The 22,135-nt window shown below is 41.0% G+C and overlaps 1 protein-coding gene across 1 annotated transcript in view; it reads right to left on the bottom strand.

Annotated features, from left to right (window-relative positions):
* Window positions 1-22,135, bottom strand: part of rims4 (regulating synaptic membrane exocytosis 4) — an 82,491-nt gene that overhangs the window by 31,291 nt on the left and 29,065 nt on the right. Inside the window, exon 2 of the mRNA XM_050039452.1 lies at window positions 11,248-11,392. Coding sequence (XP_049895409.1) covers window positions 11,248-11,392 — 145 coding nt within the window. The remainder of the gene's footprint in view (window positions 1-11,247; window positions 11,393-22,135) is intronic.

Here is a 22,135-nt window from a genome sequence, read left to right as displayed (position 1 = left end):
CACTAAACCAGTCCCCCAGGAAGTGGTTGAAGCTAAAAATTCAGCTGTATCTGCATCTTCTGTGCCTAAAAATAAACAGTTGGCTGCAGGTCCTGGACTTTGGCTGGTCAACAGCCACGAAGAGAGGAAACAGGTTAATGTGGAGTTGGACCGGATGTACGCTGTTTTCTTTACAAACACAACAACCAATGCCAGAACATTATGTTCAGGTTTGGCCCACGGCCCTGGAGTCCACAAGGCTAATCAACTGAAGTGTTCTTCATTGCTAGAGGTGCCTGGTGGTTGTGACACCTGCTCTGCAACAGAGGCACGAAACTCATGAGACAGGAGCCAATGGTGCAAATACAATAACTGTATTAAGTTATTGTTCATCTCAAGTAGGCAGACCTATCTCCACAGTGCAAGAGAAAGGTCTGGAAGCACACGTTATAATTCTACCATAGGAGAAACTAGATTCACCCCCTCACTGTTGTATGTCTCTGTGAACCAGTCAAGTTGGAGTCACAGTTTACATCCATGTCTGTCAAGACTCATACAGTTGACAATGCTTCAAATATGGATACAAAGAAGCGACAGCTTCTTAAATTAGGATGCTACACACACATCTTCACCCTGGCAGCACAAAGGATCTATGAAATCACCACAGATTCAAGATGGACACCCAACATGAGAGTCACCAATTCAGTATCTGACCAAATGTCTCGCCTTCTGGATGTAAAATGTCATCATATTAGCAATTTATTCTTTTAGACATTTATGCCATATCGTGTCATAAGTAGCGCATGAATTCTTGAGTTATGACCGAAAACCTTGGCGACGTCACGACGACCTTTGACCACAATCAGTTCATCGTTGCGTCTAATGTTGTGTTCACATGAGGTGAGAATAAAACAATTTGTGCAAGTGAAATACATGTAAAGTCAATGTAAAGATGCAAATTTCTGTCGCCTGACGTGATGGACGCCATGGATGTGAGTGAAATATGCGATTGATTGATTGATGAAGTGTCAATTTTAGTGTCATACACTTATTCTTGAGAGTTGAAAAATCTGAACTGCAGCAATGGATTCGCACCACGATAGCCAAACGACATTGAGATCCTCTGGGGAAGTATGACGCAAAGGATGTATCGGCAGATGATAATTCATTGATTCAGGATTTTTACACACATATGACACAAGTCAACACAAAATATTCTAAACTTCAAAAACATGAGTAATGTGGTGCAAAAAATTCAAATCGCGTTTGGCGTGAAGACAACATAAGTGAAGGTTTGTGCCACATCTGAGAAAATCCCCTCAAGGCTCTCTTGAGACACTGCGTTCACCAAGTTGAGACGGATGCAAAGTTACAGTGACCTTGACCTTTGACCGGGGTTGGAAATTAGCACCAGCCACAAGTCAAATGCTGGTAAAATATGCATGTGGATGCTAGATCTGTTTCACTTACCAGCCAGAAAAACAATGGTTATCTATATCTATTTCCAACCCTGCCTTTGACTACCAAATTTTAATCACTTCCTCTTTCAGTCCAAGTGGACGTTTGTGCCAAATTTGAAGAAATTCCATGAGCGTGTTCTTGAGATATTGCATTCACAAGACTGAGATGGACACAAGGTCACAGTGACCTTTGACCACCGAAATGGAATCAGTTCATTCTTTAGTCTAAATGAACGTTTGTGCCAAAATTGAAGAAACTCTCTCAAGTCGTTCCATTTTCAGTGTGTAGGTTGTAAGCTTGGAGGTTATTGTTTTCTGTTGCAAAGGGGATTTTGAAAATGGTAACTCGCAATAGTGAAGGGAGGAAGAATGTTGGCTTTAATAGCTGGCTAATGGCAGCTTTAGTCACAGTCTCCATCCGGTGAGTCAACATTTTTCATACTTAGCAATCCAGCTAGCTTCGCAGCTAGCATAGCTTCCCAGCCCAAGAGTGAACTAACAAGCCCTGCAAGTTGTCAATACATCTCCAAACATCCAGGACCTCTGAATGTGCTCCGATTATTAAAACCACATAGTCTGACTCTGGGGAGTCTGTTTATAAATTACTATGGCAGCCCCCTTCTTCCTTCCTCCCTTTTCCTCCTCTTCATCTCTTTAACCTTCATTCCTCTCCCCCTTGTCTCTACTTTCATATTTCATTCTAGTTTACGGCTGCACAATCTTTATTCATCCCTGCTCTGATGAGAGTACTTTAGCTGCACATTTAAGGGAACAGGTGTATTATTCTTTATACTGCAGTCCTTCCACAAGGACTGCGACCTAAATTACCCAACAGCTTTGTCTTCATTGTTAAATGAAGGAAAAAGGTATTAAAAAATTTACTAGATTGTTCCAACAAAGTCACACAAAGGCACACAGGCTCACATTTAACATTAACTTCCGACTTGCAACACAGCAGTCCTCACAAAATAATTTACAAGGCAGTCTCTCTCCAGTGTGATTAACACACAAAATCACTTAGCCTAGATTAGGCCTTTATGCAGACGTTAGCAAACATGAGCGTATCGCAGGTCACTTTAATAGCTGATATAAATTTATACTCCTGACGTGTCATTTTATTTGTTTTTGTTTGTGCCATTGTGTGTTTTTAGTGTTTTTGACTATTTAAATGTCTGTGTGCCCTTAAAGCTTGTGTGTGCTGCAATGCGTAAATTATACATGGAATTAATAAATCAACATATTAGATTGAGAGATGTTATAATGAGCTAAATCCTGTGTGTGTGTGTGTGTGTGTGTGTGTGTGTGTGTGTGTGTGTGTGTGTGTGTGTGTGTGTGTGTGCAAAGAGTGCTGACATGCAATAAGTCAAGCAACATTAGCCGAGTGGGTATTACTGGGTGATAAAATCCTGAGCTGTAGATTATAATATTGGTGTGTGTGAGGCACATCTGGGGATTACACAGCAGTTTCACAGAAATATGACGCTCAATGTAAACCGTGCGCTGACGGCTGATGACTGATGACACACTGAAAACGTTACAAATAATCAAGTTGCCTATATTATTAAGTTTTTATGATTTATTTCCTGAGTGTTTATTTATGTGTTGTAAATTCATTGATTTTAAGATTTTATTGATTGTTTTTAAAGCCCTAAATGGGCTGGCACCCCCTTATTTAACCGAACTCCTGCACTTTCATGCTCCCTCCAGAGCCTTGAGATCAGCCAGTCAGCTATTACTGGCTACTCCTAGGACTAGGCTGAAGACCAGAGGCGACAGAGCCTTTGGGGCGGCTGCCCCTAGGCTCTGGAATAGCCTGCCCCTGCACATTAGGTCTGCCCAGACCCTAGAGGTTTTTAAGTCTTTTCTTAAAACCCACTTCTTCTCTCAGGCTTTTAACTCAGGTTGAGCTGGACACCCAAACATTTTAGCTTATTTTGATCTTATTTTATAACTCTTGTATTTTATTTCATTGTATTGTATTTTATGTATCTTATGGTTATTATTGTGGTGTACTATTAGGTACCTCATTGTATTTGCTTGTTTATTTCTATTGACCCGTTCAGCACTTTGGTCAACCTTGGTTGTTTTAAATGTGCTTTATAAATAAAGTTTGAGTTGAGTTGAGTAAATTTAAATCAGGTAAGTGAATGAAGGTGAAGAATTAATGCTTCATTCAGGTGTTCCAACGTCAGCATGTGACATTGGAGACATGAACTGGATCAGCTTTGTTTGTGCTGCTGTTAGAGAAAGCACCTGAAGCAAGAAAACCTAAAAGTCTAATCTCATGCTAGGCCTATTGTACGATAATACCAGGACTAACAGTAACTTACGGCACTACATTGTATAAATGTGCATTAACATCATACAGTTCTTAGTCAGTGAATACATACTAAAGTTTATTTTGCAAGATTTATGGTGTAAAATTTGATGTGAATTATAACGCTAAGAAGAGTTCTGTTATGATTTGCAGAGTAAAAGGAGATAAAGACCTCATTTTTCCATCTGTTTACCTGTCAGGACAAGTGCTCCCTGCTTGCTCTAAAACTAAATATCTGGGACACATCATCACTGATGATATGACAGATGATGATGATATGAATAGACAGCGTCATATTTTATATATGCAGGCAAATTTGTTGACCAGAAGATTTTCTTGGTGTTCAGAGAAGGTTAAAGTGAGTCTTTTCTGCGCCCTTGTGGATTAAGTTTAAAAAGGCCAGCATCCGCAAACTTCAGGTTGCGTATAATGATTGTCTGCGAATTTTGCTTGGGAAACCAAGATGGTATAGTGCAAGTGAACTTTTTTGTAAAGTACAAGTTATCACATTTCATGCTCTTTTGAGACGATTGATATTCAAATTTATATGTCGACTTAACAGTTCTTGTAATGCCATTATAATGATGCTGACTAACCCTGTCCTCAGTACTGTACGATACCAGTCTGCTATGTGGAAACACTGGTATGATTGTCTTTTTTAAATATTGTATGTTTGTCTGTCTTTTTTAAATGGACCTGGAGTCTAAATAAAAAAGTTGATTGATTGATTGATTATACAATTTAAAAAAATGCTGTCAGACTTGTAAATAAATACATCATAAGATTAAGACAGAGTTCCAGTTGTTATTACCTGACATGCTTAGACCTCCATAGTCAATATGTGGAATGTTTGATATTCAGTTTCTGTACCCCTTCGTTCACCTTTAGGGGTGCCCCATCTATAAAGGCGCATCTCCTGCCTTATCTCTCTCCTTTTTGCTGTTGTGCTCCATGGTAGAGGTAAGTGACATTGCTCTCATAGTAATTTCTGTATTTTAGTGTTCATTCTATGCTAAAATATTCCCGTGTCATTTAATTTGTGTAGGGCCTTGAGTTATATGGTCGTATTTGATGGAGGACTTTGTTTTTACCGCTTGCTGTCAGGAATAAACGGAGATCACCTCCAAAGATATCCAAGATCTCGGCCTCTTTACGTCAACATATCGCAGACATCACTAGAGTTGATTAGTTACGTATAATCACCAGAAAACAAGAATGTTTTTGTTACCTGAGAATGAGCCGTTTATATCTATGTAAAGAGCAAGTCTTTGTCTACGGAGATCGCCATGTTGCACCGACATGTTTCTACAGTAGCCCAGAACAGACAAACCAAACACTGGCTCTTGAATGGGCCATTCATGTTTAAGTGTTTTTGCGCCAGCCACTGTAGTTAAATGCTCCTTTGTTGCGTTGCGTTATGTGACGTTGCTTTACATTGCGTTGCGTTACGTTACGTTATGTTATGTTATCATCTCTTAGCTCTTTTCTTTTCTTCTGTTTTCTTTTCAAAGATTGTGGTCTTGGTTACATTATTCTAGACTAAACACACCCTGTGTTGTGCTTCAAGTTGGCATTTTCAAACCAAGAGGATGATCTTTCCCTTATCTTTAATAAAGTACTCTGAGTGCCTCAACATGAGCATCAAACATAATGATGCCTTAGTTACCGTACTACTAGAAAAAACAACTAAAATACAGTGAACTGTCAGTGAACATTTAGCAGATAGATTCACTTTGTGATTCATAATATCAATTAAAAAAAAGAACTTCAGGCACTCATATGTGGAGCAGGAAAAAAAATCTTTAATGAAATTTAAAAAGCCTTTATTAAAGAAAACATGTCAGCTTACATTAAAACACCGACTGGTTTTGACCCTAAGGTCTTCATCATGGTGGACCTGCTCCACGCATAAGTGCCTGAAGTCATTCTTTCTTCACGTGCCGACCCTTTCCTTCAAGAGCACCTGCGTTTTTTTCTTGAGTTTCACATGATAAAGACGGTCCTTGAACACACCACTGCCTCGTTCTCATCAGCATTACGTCTTTTTCTCAACATATTTGCCATTGCAAATTAGTAGCATATACATGAACCTTTCAGGAGACAAGGTTGCAAAATCACAGTCGTAGCAGTACTGCCAGAGGGGCTCAGCCAAGAGTTAGTTGCCAGGAGAAAAGTGGTGGCTTTTTAAAAAGGCAGTAAATTTAACTTTAACAGTGTCTTTGCTGACCACGCTGTATCACAGTCACATGAGCCGGACAAAAAAAGACAATGTGTTCAGCAAAATTCTGATATTCCTCACACAAACACAGCAAACCAGTCCTGTTTAGGTTGTTTAGATCCATCACGACCATCACACACACACACACGCCTGGTCCTGAATTGCCCGGACCATAAATCAATAAGCTCATAAGTGTGATTGGATGGTGTTAGCTAACAAAGTGCTTATTCATGGTCGTGCACACGCAGGCTCAGAGCTTTTCAATCAGCAGCGCGAGCCAAACAGCTGACGGAAACACAGACAGACGGGAGGACGAGCAGCGGTTTGCTGCTGCTGATTTAAATAATGTTGTGGTGCAGCAGCAGCAGCTCAGTTTAATGATTCAACTGTAGTTTCCCTCAGCGCAGTCATGCTTGTAGCTCAGAGCATATAAACAGATTTACATTTTAACCACTCAGCTCCTCTGTCGGGCCGAATCAAGAGATAATAAAACCATTATGTAACAATAGTATTATTCAGACGTTTCCTAACTTTTAAATTTTGCTGGGAAGAACATCTTTTCATTAAGGCCACAGTCGGGATGTTTCCCAGAAAAACTAAAATGGCTTAAAGAAAAACTACTTCCCTGTAGTTTTCATCTGTCCATCTATAATCTATACCCGCTTATCTTCTGCAGGGTCACAGGGAATCAATTGAACGACGATTTATTGAGCAGTGAAACATAAAATTTACCACGCTATGACAGATATGAGTATTTCAATGTCAGTCTTTCCTTCAGTCTCCTCCATCAACTTGTTTTATGAGGGGTTAAAGGATGCTTCTCCCTACCTGTCCACTGACAATTAATTGTATTTTAAGGGATCAAGGTCAGGATGTGACGCTCTTCAAGCAGAAAACAACAAATGCTATGAGTCCAGACCCATATTTACCCATATAGACCAAATCAAAATGTTTGTTCTGGGTTGAAAACCCCTGCATCATGCACACAAAATCAACCAATTACTTCATTTTTAGCCACCTAAAACAAGCCCACCAAAAAACATCAATATCAGTTTAAGTGTATATTATATTGAGAATATTTGCACCGTCTTTTCTGACAGGGAATTGAAGCCGCTACATCAAAGACACAGACTCCACTGACAAACACAGTAATTTTACATAGCAGAACACTGGAGTTGCTGGTCTACCGTGTCGCCGATGAGCTAACCTGTAAGGGAAAGTGGAGCAAATATTGAAATGTAGTGTACATTTACACCGATGTGGATTCTTTTAGGTGGCTAAAATATGTTTTCCTGCAGACCCGTCCACAGCAGTATACTGTTCAGCTTCCGTCTCATTAGATTTGGTTAAGAAGACACAAACAACGCAACAAAGTACATAACATAAGCGCAGGAGAAAAGTCAGCTAGATCGGACCGCCATATGACCACCATCGTCATGAAAATGACAACAGAAATAAACAGTAATTGTAATCAACTGCCAGTTTTCTACCAGGAACAGTAAGTTTTTGTCGTTGTTAGAGTGACGTCACAGTGATCTGGTCTATAGGTCTATTTTTACATTTATTATTGGGTGGTGACTTCGAGTAGTTATGACGGGAGCAAAGGAGGAACTGAGGGTGGAAAGCCTTAAAGTCTGCACACAGAAGAGGTTGGTGTTGATGGATGGGTTAAACACACACAGGACTTTCACCCAGGAGACCACTGCTCATGTCCCGTGTAAAACTAAAAGTCAGAGAAGTTACGTGGGCTTTATAAGCTACAGTAAATACAGTAACTGAATTTTGGTTTATATTTGATCAGCACTGCTTAGTTTCACTATTTAATCTAAGTTTTGTCTGGAGTTGAGAGATCGAGAGAAAGGAGCAGCTCTCTCACAAGATCTACGTTCATACTCTTTGTGTCCGTGGTAGCCGGACTATGAAAATGTGAACATACAATCTGTTGTTCAAACAACAGCCTGAGAGCCAGCAAAAATCAGCCGGATGAAAAGAAACGTGTCACCCAGCAGATCAACACATTCTCACTTCAACCTCGTCGCATAGTGACATTTGGCGATGGACTTTCCACGTCAACATACAACATGCAAGGTACCCTGGGTGCATTGGTTGTTGACATTCTGGGATGCCGAGTCAGCTTCAGCTTGTTACATGCATCAGTGCGTCTGTTTTCAAAATACACCTCTGTTTTCACAAGAAAAGCACAGTTTGCACACAGTCTCTTTCAAAATAAAAGCACTACATTGGTACAACACCAAAAATTCACATTTTGTTTTGCTTAAACTACAAAAAATGTGGTTACATTTAGCCAACAAAAGCACGTGGTTGGGTTCAGGAAAAAAGAACAGGGTTTGGCTTTAAATTCATACGGGAAGTGAACACCGGCCTCCAGGGTGAAAGTCAGTAGTTGTTGGACCCGTCCACCACACCTCCCATCTGCACTACTCGGACTTTAACCCCCTTAACTTACGTTGTTGTCCCACCACGTTTTCCCCTGACGCTGCCGTCCACCAGCCGCTGATACAGAATAAGCACCTGATGGCGTATCATGCTAACGATAAAGTTTGGCTGGGAGCAGGGAGATCTAGGCGTTGGTAACATGGAGGGAAGTTTACCACAGTTTATTCACACACACTACCCACACTGTTATGATACAAAGCTGGTTGAAAATCGGCAAAGTATCTCTTTAACCAAGACCACAATCTTTCCCCAAGTTCAACCAAATACCGTGAATGCCACCTGTGAACATTTTACTGATCCAGTTTCAACCTACCAGACATGTTAATGAACAACATTACCTCATTATGTTAATAGAAAACATAACACTGGTGCCATTATGTTTCTATCAGAGCAGCGTTGCAGGCGAGACTGTGAGTGGACAAAATAATATGTGATCGGTTTGTGTTTTTAGTTGAGTCCACTTGGCTGAGGAGGAAGAGGAGAAACACTGAGGGGCTTCAATATGTTGAACCAAAGAGGCTCAGTGTGAAATCAAAGGTCACACCTCCCTCTTTCTCTCCGTCTGATACTTCCTCATTATTTCTCTGAGTTTGTTTACATGTTTATTAATATTCTGATAATGATCCTGGTGTCGATCTGACAATAACACAAAACAACTAATACCTCTTTCTTTTATACAGCTGCTGAGTTATACTGTATACTGCTTCAGTAACCCAACATCAGCCTGTATAAACTAAGATACAAGCTAACGTTTCCATGCAGCAGCTCATAAACAAAATATCTACATATTCCAAATATAAATGGAATATTAATATTCATACAAACACTCTCAATGATGCAATCATCCTCTGTGAGTCTCTACCTCTCCTTGTTTTCCCTGCTCCTCTGTGTATCTTTAAACCCTCCCAGCCCCAATCAGTCCATCAGTCTGTCTGTCTGTCTCCTCTCGTTATGTAACTGTAGGAATTCAAGCTGGTAGCCAGGTTGGCACTGATCTGCATGTGTCCGTGTGTGTGTGTGTGTGTGTGTGTGTGTGTGTGTGTGTGTGTTCAGTAGTACTACACTAGTATTGCTGATGTCATAGGTGCTGCTTTTCCACTGGGCTTTACTCTCTCTGTGTGCCATCTCCCCCGCTGACTGTTTCTGTCAGATGGATGATAGTGACAGACGAGCAGGAGATATTTCAGGCAGGGAAGTAAAATGGATTTCTGAGTGCAAAACTGCACGAATGCTAAAGAATCCTCTGAATTTCATGGGAGTTTGTTCCTCAAATTGTTGAGATGTGCTCCGGACACACAGACAGAGAAGATGACTCAGGCCTCGATCACACAGAAAGTATTTCAGCAGCTGGAGGCGGCTGTTTGTAATTGTTTTCAATGAGAATGAAGCTTTTTGCTCGCGTTTTTTGAGTTGTGACGCGACTCGTGTTTCTGCGCTCTAAGCACCTGCGTTGAAACCTGAGTTGAAAAAAACAACTCAGAGAGGAAAATTGCCCCACGTCACCTCTTTCTATGCCATCTTTTTCCCATTCCCATCAGATGATTTGAGAGGCGGGCCTTCTGTGGTGGTCATGGCAACAGGTTTACAGTTGGTAAACAATGGAGGAGAAACTGGTGGTAGTGGTTGCTGGATACCCAGAGCTATATGGCCTGACGATAGACAGCAGGTTGTCAAACTGCCCCTGAGTCATCCTAAAATATGCCTGGAAACAGCCATCATGGAGGAGAAGCTCCTGGACCAACTGGTGGTACTCCCCATGATCCACCCTCTTTTTTAGGGTCTCATGTACCCACACAGATCTCTGTTTATCTGCTGACAGCCTCTCACCCTCAACCAGAGCTACAGACAGTACCCTCTGCCTCAACATTTAGGTACTGATTACTGGGGGTGAAACAATCACAGGACTTTCACCGTGTGAAACCAAAAGTCAATGTTAAGTTATTTTAACTGTGTAAACATACATAAACACGCAGCAAATGAAAGGACAAAAGGCATCCAGAAAACAGTACAAAAAAATGTATGAAAAATGCAAATTTGCACATAGCGTAACCTTTTATTTTTGCTTATTTATAATTTTAGATGTTGGCTAAGTTGTTGATTTGTGTTGATTTCTCATTAGCTTGGCTGGGCTGGACACAAACCTGTGCCGCTTCACCCAGTGAGCTACCTGGACATCCCAAAAACTAACACACTAACACAAAACTATGCTGGGTTAAGTTTATTGTAAAAAGAAACAATGCATGTACCAAGCAGAAAAATACAGTGGAAGTGTCCAAAACGGAAACTAGAGGGTACCTAGAGTGTCGTACTTTGAAGGGCTACTGACCAAGCACCTGTAACAAGATTGGAGTGAGAATGTGTCGGAACTGAGCCCCAAGGCTAGGTGTTGGTACTCGATACCTTTAAAGGTAAATTACCCAGTACCAAGTAGTATCCAAACAGTCAAGCAGTGCCTGTGTTTAATAATTTTCATTTGCAAATCAATACAAAAAAATACCATTTGTATGGCAAGCGTTCTCTGATTTAACGTGACGTACGATCGGCCCACTTTAACAGCTGCTACAACCCCTACAGTCTGTGGTGTGGTGAAGTCGAGCGGGATGTTTTTGACAGAGTTGGCAGTTCAGTGTGCTGAGATGAAAAGGCAAAACTACCTTAAATAATTGTAAGAAACAAAATGGACTTAAAAAAAGGTACCTAAACACATGTCAACGCGTCGTCATGAAATATTATCTAATAGTGTTGGATTTCGATAAACTGACTACAGTGTCATTTAGTTAGACTCCAGCTTGTGTTTGTGTTGATGAGTGACTTACTTTCCCTCGGAGCCGTAGCTGTTCATACTGTCCTCTATAGACTCGTGGCTGGCCTGCCGGACCGTCCGGCTGGGCATCTCTACGGCCAGACCCGTCTCTGTGCTCCTCTGGATGCCTCCCTTCAACTTCCTGCCCTCTGTGTCCACTGCAGGAAAGAGACAAACACAAATACATTCAGCTGCAAAACACACGTGGAACTGGGTTTTTATCTGCCAAAGCAGCAGCATATTTTCAGAGAAAACTGTTGCGGAAGATTTCAGTGTAGAGCCAGTTCATGGAGTTTATCATTTCAAACCTCACTTTTTTTTTTCTCTAAAATACTAAAAAGAGTCCCCACATTTATGTGTAAACTGTCCAGTCGAAGCTGTTTATGTGTTTGTCCTGCTGTGACCTCATCAGTGTCAGACTAAGGACGACCACGGTGATGAGAAATCACTTTAACAAGGCCAAGGACAAAAGCACTCGATTCCCCCTCAGAGCAGAGACATACATCTTGTTGCAAAATAGACCACAAAATCGATGCATGGCACACTTTATGGGACCTATCTCTGGCTGCAAGGTGTCCTGTGTGTGTTAGAGTGTGTGTGTTAGTGTCTGTGTTTGTGCGTGCGGGTTGATAGAGGTTGAGTTTATAATGAAGTTCTCCACTACGAGGTCTTTGACCTTGTTTTTAGGACAGGACAGGAAAGTTGTTTTCCTTTAATAGTGGGACACACACACAGGGACACACACACTATTTATGTAAAACGGTAATGCTGTCCGTTTCATAAAGGAGCTTAGTGTGTTTTACTGCCGCTTTTCTGACTGAATAAATGCTAGAATTTATCAAGTGAGTGGATTTAAGGTGAAATCGATCAAATAAAACATATTTTGGCCTCTCCTTCACCAGAGGGTTTTGTGTTCCTGTGTTACAGCCATGATGTCGTACTCTCTCTTTCTCCACAGACAGTTTCAATCACCTTAATGGAAAGAAAAATGCCTTAGGAAGCTTGGAACACACACACACACACACACACACACGAGCAGAGTGCCATGAAGTTAGTTCTGCAGTTATTAAAGAGCGACCTAGAACGGTGCTATTTCTATCGTTCACGTGGGACGGGCTGTTGGCAGATTTGGGTTACTGCTTCTGCTTCCTGACTGGTTCCATATGATCACTTCTCTCCTGTGTTAGTCTGCGAGCAGATGCAGCAGCACTGTCATACATCAACACTACTGTCACTACAGCACAACATAAAGGTCAAGCTTACACTACCTGGGATATTCATGAGCATGTAGTTTACACCTACAGCCTGGGGAGCAGATGAATCTGTGAGCTCATTTCACTTGCTCTGACAGATGCATCTGGTCTCCCTCCTGTTCAAAGACATTTCAACCCAATCGCCAGAAAGGCACTGTACGTTTCTGCAAACTACGGATATGTAACATTAGCATGTTATTATATAGGGCAAAGTTTTAGTAACGCCGTGGTATTTGGTTAAGTTTAGGCATAAAAACCACTTGAATATAGTTCGGAAAAGATTATGTTTTTGCTTGAAATACCTGGTTTATGGGGCACAAAACCGACTGAACAGTTTTGCTGTTTGTTGGTCTCGAAGAGTGGTCTGTAGATGTCTCACCCAGGTGTCATGGTACCTCCTATCCCCATGACAAAGTCAGACCGCACATCACTTTAGTAACATTGATATGAAACATACAAACATAACGTATTTATGATTTACAAAAACATTCAATGCCAACATTTTGTTCTGGCGACTGGGCGGCAGACTTAAAGCTGGGTTCAGATGGGTTGGGCCAATCACAACTGTTACTATTTTATGGGGCAGGTTTGAAACTATGACTGACAACTTGTGGAGAATTTGCACTTCAGTCAAATATGCAATGACATCCTGTTTCAGCTCACTCACCATCGCACTGGGGACACTACAGCAAGCATAAATCTACACTGTAAAAATAGTTTTAAAAAATGGCAATGGCTGCCAAACAAAAACTGTAAATATTTAAGTAAAATACCAGTATTGCAATTTAAATTAAGCGCAAAGACAATAAAATTACAACACTTTTTGTTGGCTTTAAAGCAGAATTAAAAAAAATTAACACTTAGCTGGCAGCCTCCTCACTCTCTCTCCCATAATCACTGGCTATAATCCCTACTGGATATAACATGTGTGGAGATGTCAGTAGCAAAAATGCTTTATGCCTAACAGTCAACCATTGGTGCCTGAGCTTCCCTGCCTGACTAAGTGAAAGTTTATTGTGCACATCTAGTGGGTCATGGACCCTACACATTAATTGAACAGTTTTCATTGCAATTTCATTAATTTGTTTTAATTAAATTAAATTAAATCAAATTTAATTCAATTTAATTCAATTTAATATTATTATTATTACTTTTTTCCTCTCTTAATCAATTTATTTTCACCATCAGTTGATCTACTAAAGCCAAATTAATACCCATGTTGAAACATGAAACAATAAAAAGGAGGTTGATTTAAAAAAAAAAGTAATATACAGAAATTTTCGTTGAAGGTTTTGAAGGAAAACGGTGTAATTTTTACAACGTTTTTCCTAAATTATTACACTTTCAATAGAGTGATGTCACTCAAAGTTCTACAGAGAAACACAATTATTTTACAGATTTTTTTTCTGAATTATTACAATCTAACATTTTTATTAAAATTGGAAAATGATCAAATAACTGGCGTCAGTGGCTGCCAAACAGAAAAACATAAAATTAAGGTAAAATATTGTAATTCAAGTGCAAAAACAATTCATTTACAGAAATTAAAGGTTTTGCAACAAAAAAGAAAAATCCCATATAATACAATCAAAAACCACCAATACCGTGATGTCACTAAACTTCCTACAGAGCTTTTATTTTACAGATTTTTCCTGAATTATTCCTATAGCTTCAAAAAGGGGAGCAGTCATCTACAGTCACATTGATGCTTCACCATCACAGCTCAGCTCTGCACGCTGCAGTCTGCCCACGCTACATCACACTCCGTTGCTCTGATTGGTTGTAGGTCTATTCAGCTGCACCCAGAGGCAGCCGCTGATAACGCCCCTTGGAAACTGAAGTGAACTGAGAGTTTACAGACTAATTTGCATTTGCCAGGCTGCATTTGGTTCCAAACATTTACCTGACGCTGTCATTCAAAGTGATTTACTGCGAGCTTTAGAGTGGCATAAGCCTCAAACTCCTCGGATTACAAGCAACGAAAATTGGGTCAGGATGCACTTTTAATGAGACCCGGTGAGCAAACAGAACAGCCACATAAAAACCTTTGTAGTTGTAAAGCAAACTTCCTAATCCTAATCTTGCCCTGCGTCCAGATTTACAAGCAACCAAATCTGCTTTGCTCTCAGCCCAGTGTGCACTATTGTGGTAAGAACAGTCTCAAGTCCTGCTCGTCTTCACAAACATCAAACATTCACAGGTCTGCATGAGGTCACACACCTCTCCTGAAACATATTATTTTTCAGTTGAACTCTGTCAGTGATCAGGAAACCAAACGCCACCAGAACACACAAACACATCTTTGGTTTGTGACTGAAAAGAGACTGGCAGACACTTCTCACTGTGTCCTCGGCCTCACGATGAGCCCCCACATGCTGGAGGATAAATTAACAGAATGACATGCTTCACAGTCTGCAGACAGTGGGCGACTTTAAAAGCCTCAACAATTACCACACCGAGGCTCACTCACGTCAACCTTCTCTGACTGCTTAAAGGAGAAGATCGGGGGCCACATACGGTCCAGAAACGACCTCCAAGTGACCCAGCATGTGTAACTCAAACATACAGGTATAAAACGTGTAAACTATATATTGTATCTAGAAGTAGCTAACAAGTGAGCCATTTGGCGTCCCTCTCATCCCATCAGATCAGGCAGGATGTACCAATCAGTATTGCGACACCACCAATCATATCGTTTATGAAACATCTTCTCATGAGACGCCGTTCGGACCATTTTTAGGAGCTTTCCAAAGCATCTGGGCTCCGGTTGAGTCGTCAAAACATTTATCCTATGTCTTTCCTTCAACACTTCCTTGACCTCGATGGAAAACGTCATGAGGTGAGATGTGTGGGAGAGGGCGTTAAGACGGAGAAAGATACAGGTCAAGGTCGAGAGATGTGTGACCACAAATATCTTTTTATTTCAACAGTGAAATGATAAAAATTGCTATTTTTTACTACATTTATTTGCATTTGTTCAGTTTGTTGTTGTTTCGAACATGCTGTTTGTTGCTTAACATGTTTGGCCCATCTACATTTCCTGGGGTCTCATTTATAAAATACTGCTGAAAATGTACGTAGAAACAAAAGCCAAAAATGGTGTGCATTAAAAAATATTCAGCAATTTCTACAATCAGGCTTCTACCTCATCTGCGTCGCCAATTTCCCGTCTCCAAAATGTTCGTAAGCGTGGGTCAAAGTTTGTCCCATCAGGTCTGTTTTTATACATCACAAATTTTGTGTGGGACATTGCGTACGCCTCGTTCAGGCCTCGTTTTTTGCGTGCATAATATTTATAATAGGGATGTTCCTGGTGACTAAACAAACATTTGAATTAAGACTAATCAACTACTCTAAAAAAGGAAAACACTCATAAAACAGTCAAAATTTAGCCAAGTTTATTGTCATGTATTTGAAACATTGTCCCAAAAAAAATATTGTGTGCATTCAACAACCATGTCGGATTTTAAATGCCGCTGAAGTACGAGACACTTCCATGCAGTATGAATGTGAACCTGCACATTATCTGACAACAACGCACTTAAAGTTAACAAATAATATAACATCTCAAAAAAACTTTATACTGCTGAATTGCTCTAGATCAAAGTGCTGCCAAACTTTCCCACCGTGCTGTTTTAAAACTCCAGTCTACTCGAGCGTTACCGCGGGGAGGGGGACTGCTGTCTGACGGTTCTGTAGCACCCACTAGTGGTGGGCGGCCACATGACAGTTAGCAGCCTTGTACATGAATAAAACACTGATTAGTTTAACCGACTAATATTTCTGGTGCCAACTAGCGAGGGGGCGGACGTTTAATCGTTTAGATGTCTAATTGCGCGCATCCCTAGTTTATAAATGAGAGCCCTGGTTTTAAAATCCAGCCCAGTTGAACATGTCATTGAATAGCCCTGGTGTTCCAACAATGGAACAAAAAAAAGTAGTGTTCATGTGTCTTAACTTTTCTCAACAACACAGGTGAAGGTGTGGTTATGTTAAGGGAAAAAACACTTGGTTTTAAGGTTCGGAGAAGATCATGTTTTGGCTTAAAATACTCATGTTTGGTCGTACAAAATCCGCTGGAAAAGCAGGGACAGGTCAGTGGAAAAACACCCAGGTTGAATGTCACAAAGGGTTTTCAAAACAGGACATAGTTAGTTTGTTAGTCTCAAAAAGTCATCAGAAGTTTGGCTGGAGTCTCTCCTCAGTGTAAAGCCATCCACCCTCCCCTCAGCTTCCTGATGACAAAATCAGCTCATATACTCCATCACTTTAGATGTGTTGTTAATAAACATATTAAACGTACAAATGTACCCGTGCTTCACAGAAATGTGCAATGCCGACATTTTCTTCTGGCAACTGAGCTGCAAAATGATGTTGATTGACGAGCGCTTAAAATCTCCATTTACTGTGATTTATGAGGGAGTAATGAGAGAGTGAAGGAGGGAGTGATTTCGGACACAGCTTGTGTCACACACACGGTTGCCATGGACATGAATGCTGTTACTACGGTGACCACGCTGGTGCCCAAACCTGCGGTGGGAACGCTCTGAGAGCCTTTTAACTTAGAAGCATGTTATTTTCTACATTAGCTTGTGTGTGTGTGTGTGTGTGTGTGTGAGAGAGAAACCTACTGTCACCTCTTGTCACCGGTGGCGTATTGAGGCGGAGTAGAGTTACATAACTAATATAGCAAGTGGATAATGGCTGGAGACACATCAGCCACTCTGCTTCGCGGCGACCCTTTCATGGCGCTGATGGGATATTATCTCAGTTCAGTTCAATCCAATTCAACATGCTTTATCTGCAGCAGAGTGAAAGGCAATCTCAGCAGGCAATCAAGATAAAAGATTAAAATTTAGGAGATTGACAGTTTTTCTTATTTACAACATTTCTACCCTGATTTGCTTTCCACATAACGATGCTCCCTCTGTCTCTCTGTCCGTCTGCGTCTTCGCATCTCTTTCTATTTCTGTGCTGTAAGCTGCAGTCAGCATCTCGTATCAGTCGCTGTGCCAGACGGTGAGCCCCAAAAATGTCAGGAAACTTGACTGCACATGCACCTTTTTTCAGGCAGAGATAAGGAGACTATTAGCCTGAATGTCTTGGGTTGCGTTTTTAGCATAGACTATGTAATAATGGACGTAGCTGGTGTGACGTCACCCATTGGTTTGTGGACATTGTGAGGCCTCGATTTTGATGTTTTGGCCGACACCATCTTGTTTTTTTTTTTAAGCCAGAAGCTACCATATATTTGGATGAGAGGCTGGAGCTGTGGAGGAGTGAGGGGTCAAGTGGCCCTGCCCTAAAATAAGCATAAATGTAGGGCTTAATAAAATGTAAAGGGTTGCGTTATTAAAAAAAAGGGGCTGTAAACATGTTTATTTCTGCTGTGAAGTTTAAGGCATTTTAGCATTTATTCATTCCTTTTCCGTAACCGCTTATCCTGTTGGAGGTCGCTGGGCGGCTGGAGCCTATCCCAGCTGACACTGGGAGAGAGGCAGGGTTCACCCTGGACAGGTCACCAGACTATCACAGGGCTGACACATAGAGACAGACAACCATTCACACTCACATTCACACCTACGGACAATTTAGAGTCACCAATTAACCTGCATGTCTTTGGGCTGTGAGAGGAAGCTGGAGCACCTGGAGGAAACCCACGCTGACACAGGGAGAACATGCAAACTGCACACAGAAGGGCTCCCCCACCCTGGATTCAAACCGGGTACCCTTTTGCTGTGAGGTGACAATGCTCACCACTGCACCACCGTGCTGTCAAAAAATTTGATGGCAAAAAATGTCCTTCAGCTGTTGCAAGAAATCTTGGAGTCTGGTTTGACAGTAATTTAAGTTTTGAGCAGCTCGTCACAAAGCTCATGTTTTTTTAGAAATATTTCAAAGATATGATCCATTTTAACTTTTTAAAGGCACAGAGACAGTTTTACACACCTTCATCTCTTCTTGCCTGAATTACTGCAACAGACTCGCTTCTTGCCTGAATCAAAAATCTATTAATCGACTCCAGAATGACCAGAAATCAGCTGCTAGAGACGTGATCACATCACTCCAGTTTCAGCCTCTTCACACTGCCTCCCAGTATGTTTTAGAACAGATTTTAAGATTTTAACTACTTTTAAGGCTCTTCGTGGTCTCTCTCCAAGCTACATCTCTGACCTCTTACTACTGTACACACCAGGACGTACTTGGAGGTCCTTGGGCGGAGGTCTTAGTTTGTTCCAGAGTGTTTGCTGTCGAGGAAATCAGGTCGCCCCACTAAATGATCTCTTTTATGTCCCTTCTTAAAACATATTTTTGATTTTAGCCTGTCTTTTATTTCCTCAATTTTTATACACTTAAGTGTTTTTATCAGTTCTTTTAAAAGTTGTTGTTTCCATGTCTTTTGACATGTAAAGCACTTTGTAACTCTGCTTTGAAAAGTGCTTTATAAATAAATAAGAAAGATTATAACATGGGGCTGTGTAAAGATTGACTCTCTTCTGGAGCCAGCATGTTTCAAATTATTCTGATAACACATTTTTTTGTTTGTAGGAAAATTAGATGATTTAAAAACAGTCTATATGTTGCTTTTTAAGTAGTGAGCAGTCCAAACTAGCTACAAGTAATGACCCTGAAAACAAATGTTTACGAGTATAAGAAGAGACAGATGTTTGGACAGCTAGCATCTGCTTGGAAAGCCAAGCTGAATCACTTTTTCCCTCTGTGACCAGCTGTTGTTGTTTATTTGTTTCCAGATGTTTGGGATCTTAAGTTTGGTCCAGTTATTTAAAAATCTGGTAGCTCAGTGTGACTGCGGGCAGAGGAAATATAAAGCAGCCCTCTGTCAATCTGATTTCTCCCCTTTATTTTACCGCACACACAACTCTGGTCCAAGACATGTCAGTTATTCCTACACAGGTCAAACACCTGCGGGGAATAATTTTGTTATTGTTACTGTTGCTAAAGGGTGAACACTGATATCTTAAAATCTGATTAAATATGAGCAGGAGCATCTCTTCCAATCTGTTCTTCGTGCACTTAAAAAGTAAAATCCCACCAGACTCCAAAATAGCCCACTGTGTTTGTGGTGAATGTAGTTCACAGCATGTGATGTGGAGCACCCACTGTGATGTAGCACAAAAACTGTCTGATGTGACGCATAAAAGTTGTGATGTAGCAATCAGAGAGCCAGGACTCATTAGTTTGTCTCCCAGCAGAGGGATATTAATGAAAGCAGAACACACACAAAAATAGCTGCTCCCCATTCAGCCAACTTATCTGGCCAACACACAGACAGACAGACAGACAGACGTAGGTCATACCCTGTGGCCTACATGACTCAAAACACAGATACAGCCTCAGGACGTCTATAGAGATGTACATCACATTATAAACGTACTCTAAAGCCAATATTTTCCAGCAGCTTTGCCATAAATGTTCCCGTCAGGATTTGCAATGGTGAAATAAAACTAAATCTACTTGTGCTGTGCAGAAACTTTTAGTATACATATATGGTCAGATAAAAACTTTTAATAGGTCACTGTGAAGGCCGAGTCACAGTTTGTGTGTCCGCATGTCCTTGACGGTCCGATTTGGTCTATGTGGCGTTAGTCCCGTCATCCACCCATGTCCGCTGGGGTCTGAACGGACCTGTATGTGCACTGTGACCACTGTGTAAATGTCCCACGGTATTTGCTACAGTGACATTACTGCGCGCATGGAAATGTTTACGTTACTGAAAGCAATTTTAAGGACTAACTTTAAATATTTAAAGTTAATCGTTAAAGAATAAATCACCTGGAAAGCTGGTGCTGCTCCACATAATTTAAAAGGTAACTTAGCCTACACAGAGCGGTGGAAATGTCAGTGCAGCTGCAGACGGGTGCGGCTGGATGGTTGATGCGTATATGCTGATTCTGGTGCTATCAGAGCTGATCCGCGCATCACTATGGCTTAATGATCAACTCAGTCAATAAAAACAACCCGTCCTGTGTTAGGAGTGTATGTCGCTGACAGAAAGAAATAAAGAAAAGGAAAAAAAGATAGAAAAGCAGCGTACACCTCACATATTTATTTCTCACAGTTGAGCACACGTTTGGCTGGCATGCAGAAGCACCGTCTGTGTGTCTGTGTGTCGAGGGTGCGAGCAGCAGCTTCAGCTGCTCGGGTAGAGAGGCTGTGTAGCCCGGCGTGTTTTTTCGCTGATTTGGTTCTGCAGGTTCTCTGCTGGTACACTGGAGACGGGGATCAAGCAGTTTGTCTCACTCGGGATAGATTGTGCTTTTTTGGTTCATAGTTTTTGACTGACGTGCGATTTATTCACGTTTAGAGGGAATTATTTTTACCGGATAATGGAAACGTGGGCACAGTTATCTATATAAAATACACAGACTAACTAACTAACTGATTGACTAACATAAACAATTGAAAACTGAAGAAAATTAGCTTGCACTGTTAGCTCCGGTAAGGGAAAGCATGAGGGAAAGCGGCTGACCGGAAGTCACGCACAAAAACACGGAAGTTAATCACTATTTACTTCCGTGTTTGAAAATAAGGTGAATATGACAACAGAGTGGAAAAATTTAATTTCCCCTCAGGGATTTAATAAAGTATGTCTTCTTCTTTTTTCTTAAAATTAGCAGTTGTGATTTTTAGCCTCACAGATATACGTGTTAGAAGGGGCCTGCCACCCCTACTATTGAGTTCAAAGGCTGTTATCGGCCCATTAAATGGTGGTTTGCATATCAAACGTAGTGAAACGGGTGCTGCTCCATTTCACTTTTGTTAGGTACAAAAACTACATAGTTAGGTTGACATCAGAAACAACTGTCTCTAGTTAAAATACTTCAACGTTAACTTTCGTTTCACACAGGACCAGGCTTGTGGTCTTATTAGTTTAAGTAGTCTACTGCAGCACGTGGTGGACATTAACTTTTGGAGTTTCTCATCATTTCCTTTTCTTGTTTGTTTATCAGTGAAGCTCGTCTTCTCTGGTCTAATTCTACTAATAAAAACCAGCTGTCCAACAAATTATAATTCTGAGACAGTAAGAAGAAAAATCTCATCAACCTTTGACTCCCCTGACCATAAACAGATCCTGATTTATGTGGCGTCTGGTCTACTTAAGCAATCAGTGACATCAATCAACTCATGACTCACACCTTAGTCACATTAACTTGTAGACAGACAGTCTAAGAACATCCTCACTGAGACAGACAGACTGGCTGAGAGGATGAAAAGGAGGCAAGACAAAGAGGTATGAAATATACGCCTAAATAACAAACCTTGTTTCTGTAGTTGAGGATGTGGAGAGTTAAAACGTGGCCATTTCATCATTTATTCCAACTCTCTACATAAACAACACCTACCCCAGCCAACATTTGGTGCAGGATTTTTTCCAAGCCTCCTGACAGCACTGCAAATACATCCATTTCCAGCACAGCGGGGGGGTTATAGTGGGAATCAAACAAGTCTTAACCCTATACGGTGAACTGTAGCATCATACAGGCTTCTGTCTCTCTCCTCGGGATGCTTTTTCATTTGAAACCTTTTATAAAGTTTAAAGACTCTCAACTTCACACACATCTGAGGCTCTATTTGCCTCTCATGTCATGCTGAGAGCTTGTGACGTTTATCCCTTCGCCCACCCAC

This window comes from Epinephelus moara, chromosome 24, assembly GCF_006386435.1.
Source record: "Epinephelus moara isolate mb chromosome 24, YSFRI_EMoa_1.0, whole genome shotgun sequence".
In the NCBI taxonomy this organism is placed as follows: Eukaryota; Metazoa; Chordata; class Actinopteri; order Perciformes; family Serranidae; genus Epinephelus; species Epinephelus moara.
The sequence above is the reverse complement of the archived record's forward strand: the minus strand, read 5'-3'. Positions and strand labels throughout refer to the sequence as shown.